General features: G+C 52.0%; 1 protein-coding gene across 4 annotated transcripts in view; it reads left to right on the top strand.

Moving 5' to 3' along the window:
• The window catches only part of PCGF3 (polycomb group ring finger 3), a 56,503-nt gene that overhangs the window by 23,566 nt on the left and 18,476 nt on the right, over nt 1-14,461 (top strand). For all 4 annotated transcript variants that reach the window (XR_006711657.1, XR_006711656.1, XM_045474891.1 and 1 more), the window contains exons 6-8: nt 1,802-1,857; nt 11,141-11,251; nt 12,188-12,276. Coding sequence is in view for 2 of the 4 variants with exons in the window: in XM_045474891.1 (XP_045330847.1) it covers nt 1,802-1,857; nt 11,141-11,251; nt 12,188-12,276 (256 nt within the window). In the remaining 2 variants the exon portion in view is untranslated. The remainder of the gene's footprint in view (nt 1-1,801; nt 1,858-11,140; nt 11,252-12,187; nt 12,277-14,461) is intronic.

The following is a 14,461-nucleotide window of genomic DNA, read 5'->3' as shown; positions in this document are numbered from 1 at the left end:
GGGCCAGGGCCAGCGAGACGGAGGTGCAGAGCTGGGAAAGATGCGCTAGCCCCAAGGCCTGCTGTGGGCCCTGGGCTCCAGGGTGGCTCTTTCCTGGCAGTCCTGTCCCTTGCTGTTTGCTCCCTGTGCTCTGCCTAAAGCGACACTGGCCCAGGGTGGTTTTCTTGTTCTCCCCTCCTGATGCCAACTCTGCACTTGGCTCAGAGCCTTGTTCCTGACACAGCTTCTCCAGCCACACCTGGCCCAGCCTCCTGCTCTGATTCGCTACCCCCCACTGTGCAGCTGCCCCAAGGGAAGGGCTTTCAGCTTGGGGCTGGGGCAGTGTGGGGAGAGGGCAGTCAGGGCAGGGCAGCGGGGCCTGGTGGCACCGGGCGGGGCCCCGGGCAGTGACTTAGGCCTTCCGAGGTGGGATGATGCCGAGTGGTGCTGGCCGCAGGCGGGTGCTGGGCCTGAGCTCCTGGTGCCTGTTGGATCCCTGAGGCAGCTCCACACTTCAGGCCTCATCTTAAAGCCAAGGGTTCCTGTCACGTGGGCCCAGTAGAGACCTCGGCACAAGCGAAGGGCTGGGAGAGGGTGTGTGGCCTGTGGCCTAGAGTGTAAACATGAAAGCCTCTTTCAAGGGGCTGCCCCTCCAAGAGCCTGGATGTGGCTGACACCAGGAGAAGCGCGCTGTGCTGTTCTGTCCTGCCTGCCAGCACCCTTTCCAAGGAGAGCCCCCCCAACCCTTCCCCTCGGCCCTACGGGTCTGTGGCGAGGCAGGCAGGGCCTGGCACGGTCATTCGGAGGACCCAGAGTCCAGCTCTGTGGCGGGGATCTCTCCACCATCCTCTCCTCGTGCAGTGGGGGGAGCTTTCCACAAAGCCGTGGGGGTGTCCTGCGTGCTGCGGGCCGGCTGTGGTCCATAATCTTCGCTGTGGGCACGTGTGCATCGTGGTCGGAAATTTGAGAAACCCTGCTTTGGTCTGCCACAACACAGGCTGAGATGTCAGACCGATGTCTATTAGAACTTAAAAGTTCTTCCTGGAAATGGCGAATGAGGGTCTCTGCAGGCCCTGGTCACCCGCCGTTTGCGGCCTAACCTTGAGCCCATTGAGTGGCTGCTGTGTGCCCAGCCCTGGACTAGCCCTGACAGCTAAATGTCTAGAAGTTTTGTGGAACCCCATCGTTTGTCCGTTATTTACATGCTACTTGTCTGGGTACTTACAGGTTTTCATTTTAACGCATGATGTTTGAAAATTAACGTTGATTTGAAAAGTTACTTAAACATATTAATAAGTTATGTTTAAAAATAGCAAACTGGAGTAGAAACTATATTTGAAATACTGTGCTTATATAGCCTTTTCAGAAAACCTTTATAGGTAGATCTTAAAGACCACAGGGAGGGCCTGATCTTAGGGCCTTTCCTCTACATTATTCAGAACATGAAAGAAAAGTTTCCTGTCTAGTGGAGGCCCAGGAGGCACCGGTGGAAGAGGTGGGGGTGGGGGCCTGTGTGGCCCCTGGAGGCCGCATCTCTGGGTGTCCGGACCACGTTCAGCAGGCAGAGGGCACTCATCATCTAGAGGGTCTTGTCTGTGCCGCCATTCCTTGAAACTTCTAGAACCTGAATTAAATGATACATTAATTCAGGTTGTTTACAACTTTCGCTAGCACAAACATTTTTTTAAGTGCAAACTAGAAGCAAACTCAAGCAAAATTTCAAATTCGCGATTGTGGAGTCTGATACCGTTAATGGAAAATGCGCACGGATTGTGGAAGTGGCGTTTCTAGCTAACCTCACCTGTTATGTTCTCTTTGCCAGTCATGACAGAACCATGCAGGACATTGTTTACAAACTGGTTCCAGGCCTTCAGGAAGGTAAGTGTCCGAACGTCTACTTGGACCCCTGAGTCTGCGGCTCAGCCTCTGAGCGCTTTGCTCCTGGGGGTCCCGGCCCCGTCCCCTCTTTGGGAACGGCACCGTCTCGCTCGTCCCTGCTCTGAACTCGTGAGCGCCGTGTCGCTGGCTTCTCCCACTGTCTTGCCGAGCGTGCCGCCTTGTTGGGGCAGTGGGGGCACAGCAGGGCACGGGGGCAGCCTCTTCAGTCACACGCACACGGACGTGAAGCCGGTAACCAGTGTGTGGATAAAGTTTGACTGTATTTAAAGTCAAGTCTCGCTGAGAATGAAGAAGAAACGTCATGCAGTGTGAATACCCTCAAAGTGGCAATGGCTGTTCTTTTTCAACCTTTTCTGCAATTCCGAATGCAGAGACTGTTGCTCCCCCTCTTGGTGGGGCTGGTGATGGGGGAGGAGAGGGAGACACTGGCCTCAGAATCCCACTCAGGGTCTGATGGTGGGCGGGCGTGGTGGTGCTGGCTGATACAGCTCAGGTACACTTTCTTTTAAAGATAAGATATGTTAGGGATTCACTTGGGCTGTGTTTTCTCATTGTCATGTTTCAGAAGAGGGTTAAAATTTAAAATACAGCTTACTACCTTAGATCAAGAGATAGATAGTACACCTGGCTTTTCCTATAGAACTGTTCCCCCCCCCCCCCCCCGGTTTATTTATCCTTGAGAGAGAGAGACAGAGACAGAGACAGAGCGTGAGTGGGGGAGGGGCAGAAAGAGAGGGAGACACAGAATCCGAAGCAGGCTCCAGGCTCCGAGCTGTCAGCACAGAGCCCGATGCAGGGCTCGAACTCACGAACCGTGCGATAACGACCTGAGCCGAAGTTGGAGGCTTAACCGACCGAGCTACCCAGGCTCCCCTCGTACAGAACTTAAAGAATGATATTGTTAAGGTCTTTTTTGTGCCATTCACCAATTCACTCATACAGGAAGAATTCAAGTTTCCCGTAGAATGCGGACGGAAACAATCTTTTGATACCTAAAAGTTTTTGAGTCCTCAGAAAAGGCAAAGAATACGTCAAAATAAAATACCAGTACCTTGAAAAATGATCACAGGGTGTTTTAAACATAAGAGCAGGCAGAACCACGTGTAGAACCCCACGTGTTTGTTGCCAGCCCCTGCAGCTCACGCAGAGCCCCGTTTCATCCCCGCTTCCAGCCATCTTCCTGTCCCAGAAGATACCCTCTTCGTAACACGAGGAACCACAACGCGGCGCAAACCTAAGGAAGTAATAGTGATCCCTTAGGATCAAATACCTGCTCAGCGCCAGCATTTCTAGCTGCCTCGTGAACACCACATGTTTTGAGTTTCCTTGTTGTCGTTTATTTTAATCAGGGTCCAGGTCAGGTCAGCCCCCAGGCCGACTGCTCTGCCCCCTCTCAGCCCCTCCTGTCACCAAGTCTGGACTTGCTGAGGAGGCCCCATTCCTGTGAACCGCTGGCGTCTGCAGGCCTGGCAGGATTCTGGCTCGTGTTTTTGGGAAGCCCACCCCCGGGGGTTATTCCGCCTGGACGGGTGCAGTCGGCCTGGCTCCCGTGTCACCCCAGCCGCCCTGCCCCGGCAGAGCATCAGTCCACGATTCGTTAGAAGTGGCCAACCCGTGCCTGTCCTGGCGCCCAGCCCGGCCCGCGTGCCAGGTGGACCGCGGGGTTCCTGAGGCCCGTTTTGTACCGACCGGCAGATCGGAGCCTGTCTTTCCTTTGCGCACGGCACGCTGCCTTAGTTCTGGCCCCTCCGGCCACAGTCAGGGCCGTGTAAACGTACACGTGTGTTCACAGTGCTTCGTGGTCCTTGTCCTTTCTGAAGCTCGCGGCCTCCCCCGTTGGCAGCTCCCGATACTGCCCTGGGAGTCTGGGGTGACCGGGCGGGTCCCAGGCTCCTCCTGTTGACTTCCTGCCCCAGGCAGTGCCGGCCGTCTCCCCACGGAGTCCAGGCGCCGTGTCGGGGTCGCCCGGTGACAGAGTTGTGGTGGAGGGTTTGTTTGTGAAGAACGTGGTGCGGGTGTGTGATGACCCTGCATGTGGGACGTGCCCCCTCTCGCCCCTCGGGCAGGGTTTCTCTTCCAGCAGGCGCTCAGCTTCTCTCTTGCTCAGGCTCTCGGTCGCTTGCTGTCCCTAAGTAGAAGGAAGCCCTTCCCGGCAGGAGGGCTTCCTCCACACGGTCTGTCTGCTTGTGCCAACAGTCGCAAACCCGGTTTCTCAGACGGAGGCCCCTTCCTGGCAGACGAGCTTCAGCTGACAAGGGCTGGGGGCAGCAGGACGCCTGCCCGTGCCGCCGTCCAGGCCTCCCGAGTGGCCGCTCCCTGGGGTTCGCTCCCCGCTGCTGGCCCCGCACCAACTCTGTTTCTCTGTTCCCTTGTAGACAAGGCCTTTTTGCCAGAGAGTTCGTTGTTCAGTGGTCTGTTTCCTTTTTCAATAGTTTTTAAAAACCTGTCTTTTAGAGGCAGCATTTTAAGTTTTTATTTACTTTGAGAGAAAGAGCATGCATGCACGCGAGCAGGGGAGGGACAGAGAGAGACGGGGAGGGAGAGAACCCCAAGCAGGCTCCACACTGTCGGCACCCAGCCCGACGCGGGGCTCGATTCCACCAACCATGAGATCATGACCTGAACCAAGGTCAAGAGTCAGACGCTCAACTGACTGAGCCCCCCCGCAGGCGCCCCAAAGAGGCAACATTTTATAAAATTTATCCAATTATAGGGGCGCCTGGGTGGCGCAGTCGGTTAAGCGTCCGACTTCAGCCAGGTCACGATCTCGCGGTCCGTGAGTTCGAGCCCCGCGTCGGGCTCTGGGCTGATGGCTCAGAGCCTGGAGCCTGTTTCCGATTCTGTGTCTCCCTCTCTCTCTGCCCCTCCCCCGTTCATGCTCTGTCTCTCTCTGTCCCAAAAATAAATAAACGTTGAAAAAAAAAATTAAAAAAAAAAAAAAATTTATCAAATGATTTTTTTATGTTGAGCCACCCCCTCCCTCCTTTGCCTCACACTGCCCAGCTGGCTTCTTCTGCCGGCATGGCCGGGACGCCGGGCTGGGCCCTGTCGTGAGGGTGGCTGCGTGGGGTTTGCTCACTCCCGTATGCCTCCTGAGGGACACTCAGGACGTTCTCGTCCTTGGCTTTAACAGAAGAGGGGGTGCGGTGACACCTTGCGCGTAATTTTGTGTGGATGTGGGTGGATGTATTTGGCTTTATTCTGGAAGTGCAGTCGCTAGGCCAAGGCTTCTGCGTTATTTCTTTCTCTTGCCTTTTCGCCCTGGCTGGAACAGGGTTGGCAAACTGCAGGCCAGATCGGGCTTGCTGCCCATCTTTCCACGGCTTGTGAGCCAGGAATGCTTTTTATACTTTTAAATGGTTAGAAAAAGGCCAGTAATACTTGTGATGTGAAAATCACAGCCTGCTCGCTCCCGTACCGCTTGTGTTCACGTCACAACGCAGAGCAGCAACCGGCGGCCGACAGGATGTGCCCTGTGGCCGCTCCTCGCGCTGCAGGGCTCAGAAAGGCGGTGCTAACTCGACGGTGTTTCAGGAGCCATGTGCGCGCCACTGGTGCGACTCTGCTTGTTGCCGTTCGTACCCGTCATGTCGAAACAGGAAGAAGGGAGGTATGGCCTTCAGATGTTGCCCTTGTAAGCCGCAGTGAAGCGTGGACGGTTTTGTGCTCGTGAGCCGACTGCGCCATGAGGCGCGGCCGTGCCGAGCTGGAGGGGCAGAGCGTGTGCAGGCCTCGCCAGACGAGTACACGGCGCTCCCAACGCACAGGAAAGCGACGTTTGGAAAGAACTGAAAAAACCAAATGGAATACCTCGTCGCGGAAATAAAACGTGGATATCAGGCTACAACCGAAGTAGGTTTCTGACCGACTCCTTTGTTAAGCCAAACGAGGAAAGCCGCTTCGTAACGTGAGTTAATCGGATCTCGTTTGATTGTAGCCGCTGAGCCAGTGCGTCCAGAGAAGACGGGCTCGTTTTGGGGAGGGAGCCTCTGGGAGGCAACATCAGGGGTCCACGAGAAAACGAGGCAGGCGGTTTTGAGTGGTTTTCCTTGGCCTTGGTGTCGCCAGTCTGCTCAGTTGTTCATTTGGTGAGTCCGAAGTGACTGAAGAAAGAACATCTCTGAACAGTCTGCAGAGAGCAGCTGCGGGCAAGAGTGTCGTCCGGGGGGTCGAGAAAATACCAATTCAGTGCAGCCTGAAGTGGGGTCTGCCAAGACGTGTTCCGTCCAGCGGCACTAGAAGCGTCTGGGGGTCAGGAAGATGCTAACTCGGGCAGACTAACCGAGCTGGCAAGAGTGTGAGGTGTTCAGAGGGCATCGTATTCTGCATCAGAGCAGGTACTCTGTGGAAGACGAGTCTTTCATAGGTCACCGAACCAGCGGAGTCCGTGGCAGGCTTCCTTCACTCTTTCAGATGTCACTGTCACCAGGGAGATGAATTTGTCAGGAGTGGAGCCTAAACACCCTGACTTTCTCCCCCAGACGGCACTTTAATAGTGGCTTAGTAGTGGTGAGTGTGTGTGTGTTGTTGTCATTTTGAGCTAAGGACAAATTGAAGTTTTTTGGAATGGAAAGAAGTTCCTTTAACCTGGAATGACTATGGAAATTAGCTTTTGCTAAAGATTTGATAATGTTTCCCAACATTATGTTGGGATGAATTCAGCCCAACATCATAAGGCACAATAGGACTACTTGTATGCAGACCTCTGTTGCGAGTGAAGTCGCTCAACAGCAGTGAGTGCTGTCCGTGCTATGTGACTTCAGACATCCTGCTTTCAGAAGAGGGGGAGCGAGATCTCTGATCCCATTCAGGTTTGTCGCAGGCTGATCTGAGCTCTGGCTCCAGGCCCAGGAGCTCAACACACACGCGAAGGCAGTTTCCATATTTCAGAGTCCATTAACTGTGCCACGGAGGAGCTTTCGTCCGCCCTCTGCTGGGTGCGCTGGCTTGTGGTTGGCGCCACGAAGGCCAGCACCGGGAGGAGAGTCTGACGGAGCTCCCTGAGCGCCCCCACGCTGACGCATGAGCCACACAAAGTCACGTGCTTGTGGACTGATGTCAGCATTTCTGTATGAAAAGACACTTCCAAAAATGAAATGTGTGAAATAGCATTGAGATGAACACGTGTAGTCAGTTTTGATGATAAGGAACACTAACTTTTAACACCAATTAAATATTATTCCCCCTAAAAGGAGCCCATTCTTCTTGTCAGTAGCCTATATTACAAAAATTGTACTCCGTTATAATTACTGTTTTTTGAATTTCGTGACTTCTGGTTTCTACTTCCTCATATAAGGAACTCGGAAGTCTCCACTTTGTTCTAACAAATAAAAAGCTGAACAGCCTGAGAAATCAGCCAGCTTTCTTGGATCATAAAGAGGGAGGGACACAGGGCAAAGTTCTGCGTCAAGAGTAGAGAGAGTGACAGTGGATTTGGGGACACGGCTTCCCGGAGCAGAAGCCTCTGCAGGAACCAGCTCAGGGCTGAAAACCTGAGCTGTGGTTGTGGAGCTGCCGGAGGCCCCGTGTGGACAAGTCTGGAAAACCTGTAGGAGATGTAATCATGGCCAGGGCCTCACGGTATCGTGAACGTCACCTCCAGGAGCTCGGCTGAGGTCTCTCAGCAAATGTCAGAGAGAAATCTCTCATGCTTCCAGCAGGGGGTAGAAAAGGAGCCATTCTGAAATATTTCTAACAAGGCCTGTGCCCGGGGACACTAGTTAACCAGGGCCAACCTGAGCAAGGGGAGCCAGTCAGCTCCGCTCACCCCTCCCCACCGAGGGAGAGAACACAGCTGGGAAGCTCTGGTGACGGTCAGTGTGGAGGTGCCACCCACGGAGCCCTTCCCCCGCCCACCCGGCCCCACACCACCGCAGGCCTGGGCACACCAGCTCTCTTCCCTGGCACATCACATCTGGCTCACGAGGAGAAAATCACAGGGCACACTAAAAGACAAAAACACAGTTTCTAGAGACAGAGGAAGCGTCAGAACCAGACGCGGCAGGGATGCTGGTGTCGTCAGACTGGAATTCAAAACAACCGGGATAGGGGTGCCTGGGCAGCTTCAGCTCAGGTCATGATCTCCTGGTTCAGTTTGTGAGTTCGAGCCCCGTGTCGGGCTCTGTGCTGACAGCTCGGAGCCCGGAGCCTGCTTCGGGTCCTGTGTCTCTCGCTCTCTAACCCTCCCCTGCTCACACTCTGTGTGTGTCTGTCTCTCCAAAATGAATCTTAAAATAAAATAAATAAAATAACAACTGTGATACATATGCTAAGGGCTCTAACTGGTAAAGCGGACTGCATGCCAGAACAGGTGGACGGTGGGAGCAGAGAGATAGAAATGCTGAGAAGGAGCGAAACATGCTGGAGCAGAAGTGAAGAAGCCTCGGGTGGGCCTCCCAGTAACAGGACTTGTGTGTGGAGGAATCTCGAGGCTGAGGACCTAGCAACAGAGCCTCGGAGGCTGAAAATGAAAGAGCACACACTACAACAAAGCCAAAATCTCTGAGGACGTGGGATGGCCCCGGAGGTGTGTTGTGTGTGTAATGGGAAGAGAAGCAGAAGAGAAGAGTGAGAGGGAACAGCAGCGAAGTGATGATGATATTTTCCCCGAATCAATGCCAGACTCCCAACCATGGATCCAGGAAGCTCCGAGGACACCAGGCAGGATAGATACCAAAAGCACAACACCTATGCATGCTCTTTTCAAGCTACAGAGAAACAAAAGCAAATAAGCCAGAATACAGAGGAACAAAGATCAGAATTCACCTGACTTCTCCTCCAAAACTGTGCCTGCAGGGAGAGCGGAGGGTGAAATGTTTAGCGTTGAGAGAGGAAGGCATCCACCAAGAATTCTGCACCCTGAGGAATTACCCCCCAGACGTGGAGAAGTAGAGACTCGGTCAAACAGAGACGGAGGGAGCTTGTTGTCTCTAGACCAGCTTTGCAAGAACAGTTCCACGAAGTTCTTCAGAGGAAGTATAGGTCGGAAACTCTGACCCACAGGAAGGAGCAGCAGTGAAGGTAAAGTGCGAACTTTTGTTTTTCCAAATCTGACAGGTGACCATTTATTCAAAGTGATAAGGAGCAAGAATGTACTCAATTACTTACTGTGCTTGTGGACGTGTGTATATCTCAATAAAAGCGCGCCTTCTTCCTGTGATACAAGTGCCTGCCTCATATTACAGTTTTGCTGCTAAGCTCACACATCCCCTCCTCGAAGAGACGTTTGTCAGCCTGAGCTCTGACTGTGATGTTGAGTCCGAATGGCGAGCGTGGGCGTGGACGTGGACGTGGGTGGGGCCGGGGTGGGAATGCAGTCCACCTTCCACACCCGAGTGTGAGGTCGGCCACGGGGCCCCGTAGGTGCCCTTCGTCATTGAGGAGGTGCCGAGAGCGTCAGGAAGGGACACTGGCTTGTGCCCAGGGTCGCGTTGCGCTGTCGCTCCCCTGGATTCTCACAGCATGGTAGTCACACCAGGATTACGACTTGTAATTTTTACCTATGACATCGCATAACCTGTCCTTTGCATGACAGCATATCGTGGTGCTGGCTCCACATCAATAAATAGGATCCGTATCATTTTTTTAAGGTTTATTTACTTGGAGAGAGGGTGTGCGCCAGCAGGGGTGGGGCAGAGAGAGAGACAGGGAGAGGGAGAGAATCCCAAGCAGGCTCTGCGCTGTCGGCACAGGGCCCGAACCGGGGCTCGATCCCATGACACTGGGGTCATGACCAGAGCAGAAGGCAAGAGTCCTGATGCTCAACCGACTGAGCCACCAGGAGCCCCTTAAATAGCAAGTTACCTTGCTGAAAATCATCCCAGTTAACCTTTCTATGCTGGCATATTCCTGGCAGAGAATATTGTTATTTTCAATCTTTTTTCATTCTGACAGGTGAAAAATGTTTAAATGGGAATTAAAGCAAGGTAATGGGAGCTGCCCCATTTCTACAGGTGAGGAGAGAACTCTCTCACACTGACCAGCAGGGCTCCGTCACCCTTCTTGGAGAACCCGGGAACAGCCCCACACCATCTCACGCCTTTATTCCTGAGCCAGCTCTTATAGGATTGTTTGATTTCTTTTCAAGCTAATCCAAATTTTCCAGACCAGCCTTTTGGTTTGGCACTTGCCGTATTTGGTTCCAGCAGCCCATCCCTCTCTAGTCCGGCAGTGCTGTCCCTTCGGTTCTGAGGGCCACCCTCTTTCCGCCAGAGCCCCACCCCCTGCATCGATGCGCTCCCACATGACTGGGCACGCCAAGCGTCTGTGTGGGTCCAAGATGTGACCAAGCTGTATTCCTGGCTCCGTTGAGCTCATGGCGTATAGAAGACAGACGTGCAGGTAAAAAGTGCAACAGTTACCAAGTGAGCTCCACAGAAATGTTTTTCATAGAGTGATTTGTAGGTTATCAGTTGGAGCAACTTGGGTGTGAATTTTCTTTGCTGCTGCTGTGCGGCCCGGAGCAGTGACTACTTACTTCATTCCCCGGGTGTTCGCTTCAGAGCCACTTGTTGCTAAAAGCCCATCCGTAGCTGCCTTGTGTCCTACGCTCCTGCCCTCTCATTGTCCGGCCCGGCCCCCGCTCCGTTTGGGGAGCCTCCTCCGGCGTAGCCAGCAGTGACTGGAGTGCTGACTGTGGGGAGCAAGAATGCTGACTGGCATTGCTTCTGAGGAGGAGATCACAGGGCCCTGTGGTGGATGGCCTCTGTTCCCCGAGGAACCTTCCTCTGGCTTCCTCCTCCGGATGCGGCGAGCTGTGATGGCTGGCCACGGACACCAGGGGGCAGCGTTTACACACCGCCGGGCGCACCCGGGTGGCCATCTAGCCGTGAGAGCACAGTGCGAATCAGGGGCACTGCTGGTTTCTAAGCCGTGGCCGTAGGCGTGAGGTGCTCGAAGGCCCGAGTCTCCTACTGAGCAGTCGAGAGGTCGGCGGGTCATGTTTGCTGTGCCCCTGAGGAGTCCCAGAACGTTGACCAGACGCCACATGTTGAAAACAGCAGTCTTGGGTCTTGGGGGCGGGGGGGGCATCTCTTCACACAGCTGCCCCGTCCTGCAGCCGGGAGCCTATGCATCGACGGGGCGGGGTGGCAGCCGCTCCAAGATCCCGAGGATTCGGTCCAGATTTATCTTCTCGTTAGTGGCAGCCGTCGAAACCTCCCAATCCCGATCCGTCGTTTTCTTCATGTGGTGTTTGTGAACAGCATTTTAATGTAATTCGTTGCCTGCTTAAGATTAAAGAGTATATATTCATTTTTAATAGCGGAAATGAGAAAACAGAGGGAATTCTACCACAAGCTAGGCATGGAAGTGCCTGGAGACATCAAGGGGGAGACCTGTTCTGCGAAACAGCACCTAGATCCCCATCGGAACGGTGAGTGGGCTTCTGCACGCCTGCTGCCAAGGCCGGCCTTTATTATGAGCCCCTTTCTCAGGTGGCCCTGTGCCTCCCTCCGGCGTCCTCCGGCACTCCTGGTGCCGATGGGAATGCGGGGCGGAGCTGAGAAACGGCTTGTGGACAGAGGGGTCCTGCGTAGGCGAAGTGAGGGAAGCGTGGGGGCCCCGGAAGTACCTGGAGGTGGGGTGCAGTGCAGGCGGGCCTCCTGAGACTTCCCCTCAACTGTCCTGTTGTAGAATGGCAAAATGACATTTGGATTCACTGAAAAATTAGTGGCAATTTTAAATCGACGTGCCAACAAATTATTCAAATCTTTGATGCCATGGTACTTTTCTAGTGAGCGCAGGGATTCCTGAGAAGCTTCTAGACCACTCTGTGTGTTTCCCATAATCTTAGAAGAAAGGAGAAGTCCTGGCTCGGACGCCTGGGAAAGGTGGAGCCCTGCAGAGACGGAAGGAAGGCAGTTGGGGGCTGTTTGGGAAGCCAGGGGTCTTGTCCCAACTTCTTACGTACAATGGAGTCTTCATTTTAAAAGTAGTGTTGGAACAATAAATATTGTGGGAGTCCTGCATTACTCGTGGGTAGTTGGTGTGTTAAGCATTGAATAGTATTGGGTGTGGGGGGCTTCTCTGCCCCTTTCACTGTCCCTGTCACCCTGCTGTGCCCTTGTTCACACACTCACAGACCCATGCACAGCTGACTTCAGCTTCCTGGGGCCCCTGCACTTTACAGAATACGGAGTTTTAGCAGGTGCTTTGGAGACCAGCTCTCCCCAGCTGCATATGCTCTTAAAGGTGCAACTGTGTTATTTGAGTGAATTTTTATAGCATTTTGAGTATACCGTACAGTTAAAAAAGTAACGGTTTAACATTCTGGATTTCATAATATAGTGTCTTCTGTTTTTGCTGAAAGGTGAAACCAAAGCAGATGACAGTTCGAACAAAGAGGCCGCGGAGGAGAAGCAGGAGGAGGACAACGACTACCACAGGAGCGATGAGCAGGTAGGTGGCGCTCTGCCTCCGTGGCCGCCCCGCCCGCCCCCTGCAGGCGCCTCATACCCTGTCCTGTCCCAGCCAGAGAGGTGCTGCAGACTGTCCCGCAGGGGGCTCCCTCCACTTAGGAAGGAAAGGCCAAGTAGACATGTTAAAACGTCCAGCGTCTTAGTTTTTCCTTCTCTTTCTTTTTTCTTTTTAATTGCCACAGTAATATATGCTTACTATAAGACATCTTAAATATAAAAACATTAAAGTCCATTCTCCACACATCACTCCACAGGTGGGAAAATTTGGTGCCGGGCATTTTTCCGTGCATGTGCCCATATTATATAAAAGAAGGTACGGTCCAGTCATGTGTTAAAGGAAAAGAAAAAGTGCAACATTAAGGAAAATCTGTGCAGACGTTATTACTGCATTACCAATTTAAAAAAGGAAACAATCACAGAGATGCTGTTGAGAGCATTTGATCAAGTCCTATAGCCGTTCCTACCCAGCTTTTAATACAGCATCCTATACCAGTGAGAAAATTAAAAGGCCACAGAGTGGGGGGAAATATTTGCAAATCATATTTTTTGTCTTTTTTTTGCCTTCTATCTGTGTATCTATTATAATTTATTGTCACGTTAGCTAACACACAGCGTATACAGTGTGCCCTTGGCTTCGGGAGTGGATTCCCGTGATTCATCGCTTCCATCCAACACCCAGTGCTCATCCCAGGTGCCCTCCCCGATGCCGTCTCCCGTTTTCCCCTCCTGCCCACCCCTCTACCCCCACCATCAACCCTCAGTTTGTTCTCTGTGTTCAGGAGTCTTTTATGGTTTGCCTCCCTCTGTGTTATAACTTACTTTTCCGTTCCCTTTTCCAATGGTCTTCTGTTAAGTTTCTCAAATTCTACATATGAATGAAAACGTATGATATCTGTCTTTCTCTGACTGAATTATTTCACTTAGTATAATACCCTCCAGTTCCATCCACGTTGTTGCAAATGGCAAGATTTCGTTCGTTTTCATCACCAAGTAATATTCCAGTGTATATATACACCACATCTTCTTTATCCATTCATCAGTTGATGGACATTTGGGCTCTTGCCATAATTTGGCTATTATTGATAGTGCTGCTGTAAACATTGGGGTGCATGTGCCCCTGTGAATCAGCACTCCTGTTTGGATAAATTCCTAGTAGTGCTATTGCTGGGTCATAGGGTAGTTCTATTTTTAATTTTTTGAGGAAACTCCACACTGTTTCCCAGAGTGGCTGCACCAGTTTGCATTCCCACCAACAGTGCAAGAGGGTTCCCCTCTCTCCGCATCTTCACCAACATCTGTTGTTTCCTGAGTTGTTAATTTTGGCCACTCTGACTGTTGTGAGGTGGTATCTCACTGTGGTTTTGATTTGTATTTCCCTGGTGATAAGTGATGTTGAGCATCTTTTCATGTGTCTGTTGGCCATCTGGATGTCTTCTTTGGAAAAGTGTCTGTTCATGTCTTTGGCCCCTTTCTTCACTGGATTATTTGTTCTTCAGGTGTTAAGTTTGAGAAGTTTTTTCTAGATTTTGGATACTAACCCTTTATCTGATATGTCGTTTGCAAATCTCTTCTCCCATTCTGTCAGTTGCCTTCTAGTTTTGTTGATTGTTTCCTTCTCTGTGCAGAAGCTCTTTATCTTGATGAGGTCCCAATAGTTCATTTTTGCTTTTAATTCCCTTGCTTTCGGAGATGTGTCGAGTAAGAAGTTGCTGCAGCTGAGGTCAGAGAGGTTGTTGCCTGTTTTCTTCTCTAGGGTTTTGATAGTTTCCTATCTCACATTCATGTCTTTCATCCATTTTGAGTTTCTTTTTGTGTCTGGTGTAAGAAAGCGGTCCAGGTTCATTCTTCTGCATGTTGCTGTCCAGTTTTCCCAGCACCATTTGCTAAAGAGACTGTCTTGATTCTGTTGGATATTCTTTCCTGCTTTGTCAAAGATCAGTTGGCCATACGTGTGTGGGTCCATTTCTGGGTTCTCTCTTCTGTTCCGTTGATCTATGTGTCTGTTCCTGTGCCAGTACCATACTGTCTTGATGACTACAGCTTTGTAGTACAGGCTACAAGACTGGGATTGTGATGCCTCCAGCTTTGGTTTTCTTTTCCAACATTTGGCTATTTGGGGTCTTTTGTGATCCCATACACATTTTAGGATTGTTTGTTCTAGCTCT

Source organism: Leopardus geoffroyi, chromosome B1, assembly GCF_018350155.1.
Source record: "Leopardus geoffroyi isolate Oge1 chromosome B1, O.geoffroyi_Oge1_pat1.0, whole genome shotgun sequence".
Classification (NCBI taxonomy): domain Eukaryota; kingdom Metazoa; phylum Chordata; class Mammalia; order Carnivora; family Felidae; genus Leopardus; species Leopardus geoffroyi.
The sequence above is the reverse complement of the archived record's forward strand: the minus strand, read 5'-3'. Positions and strand labels throughout refer to the sequence as shown.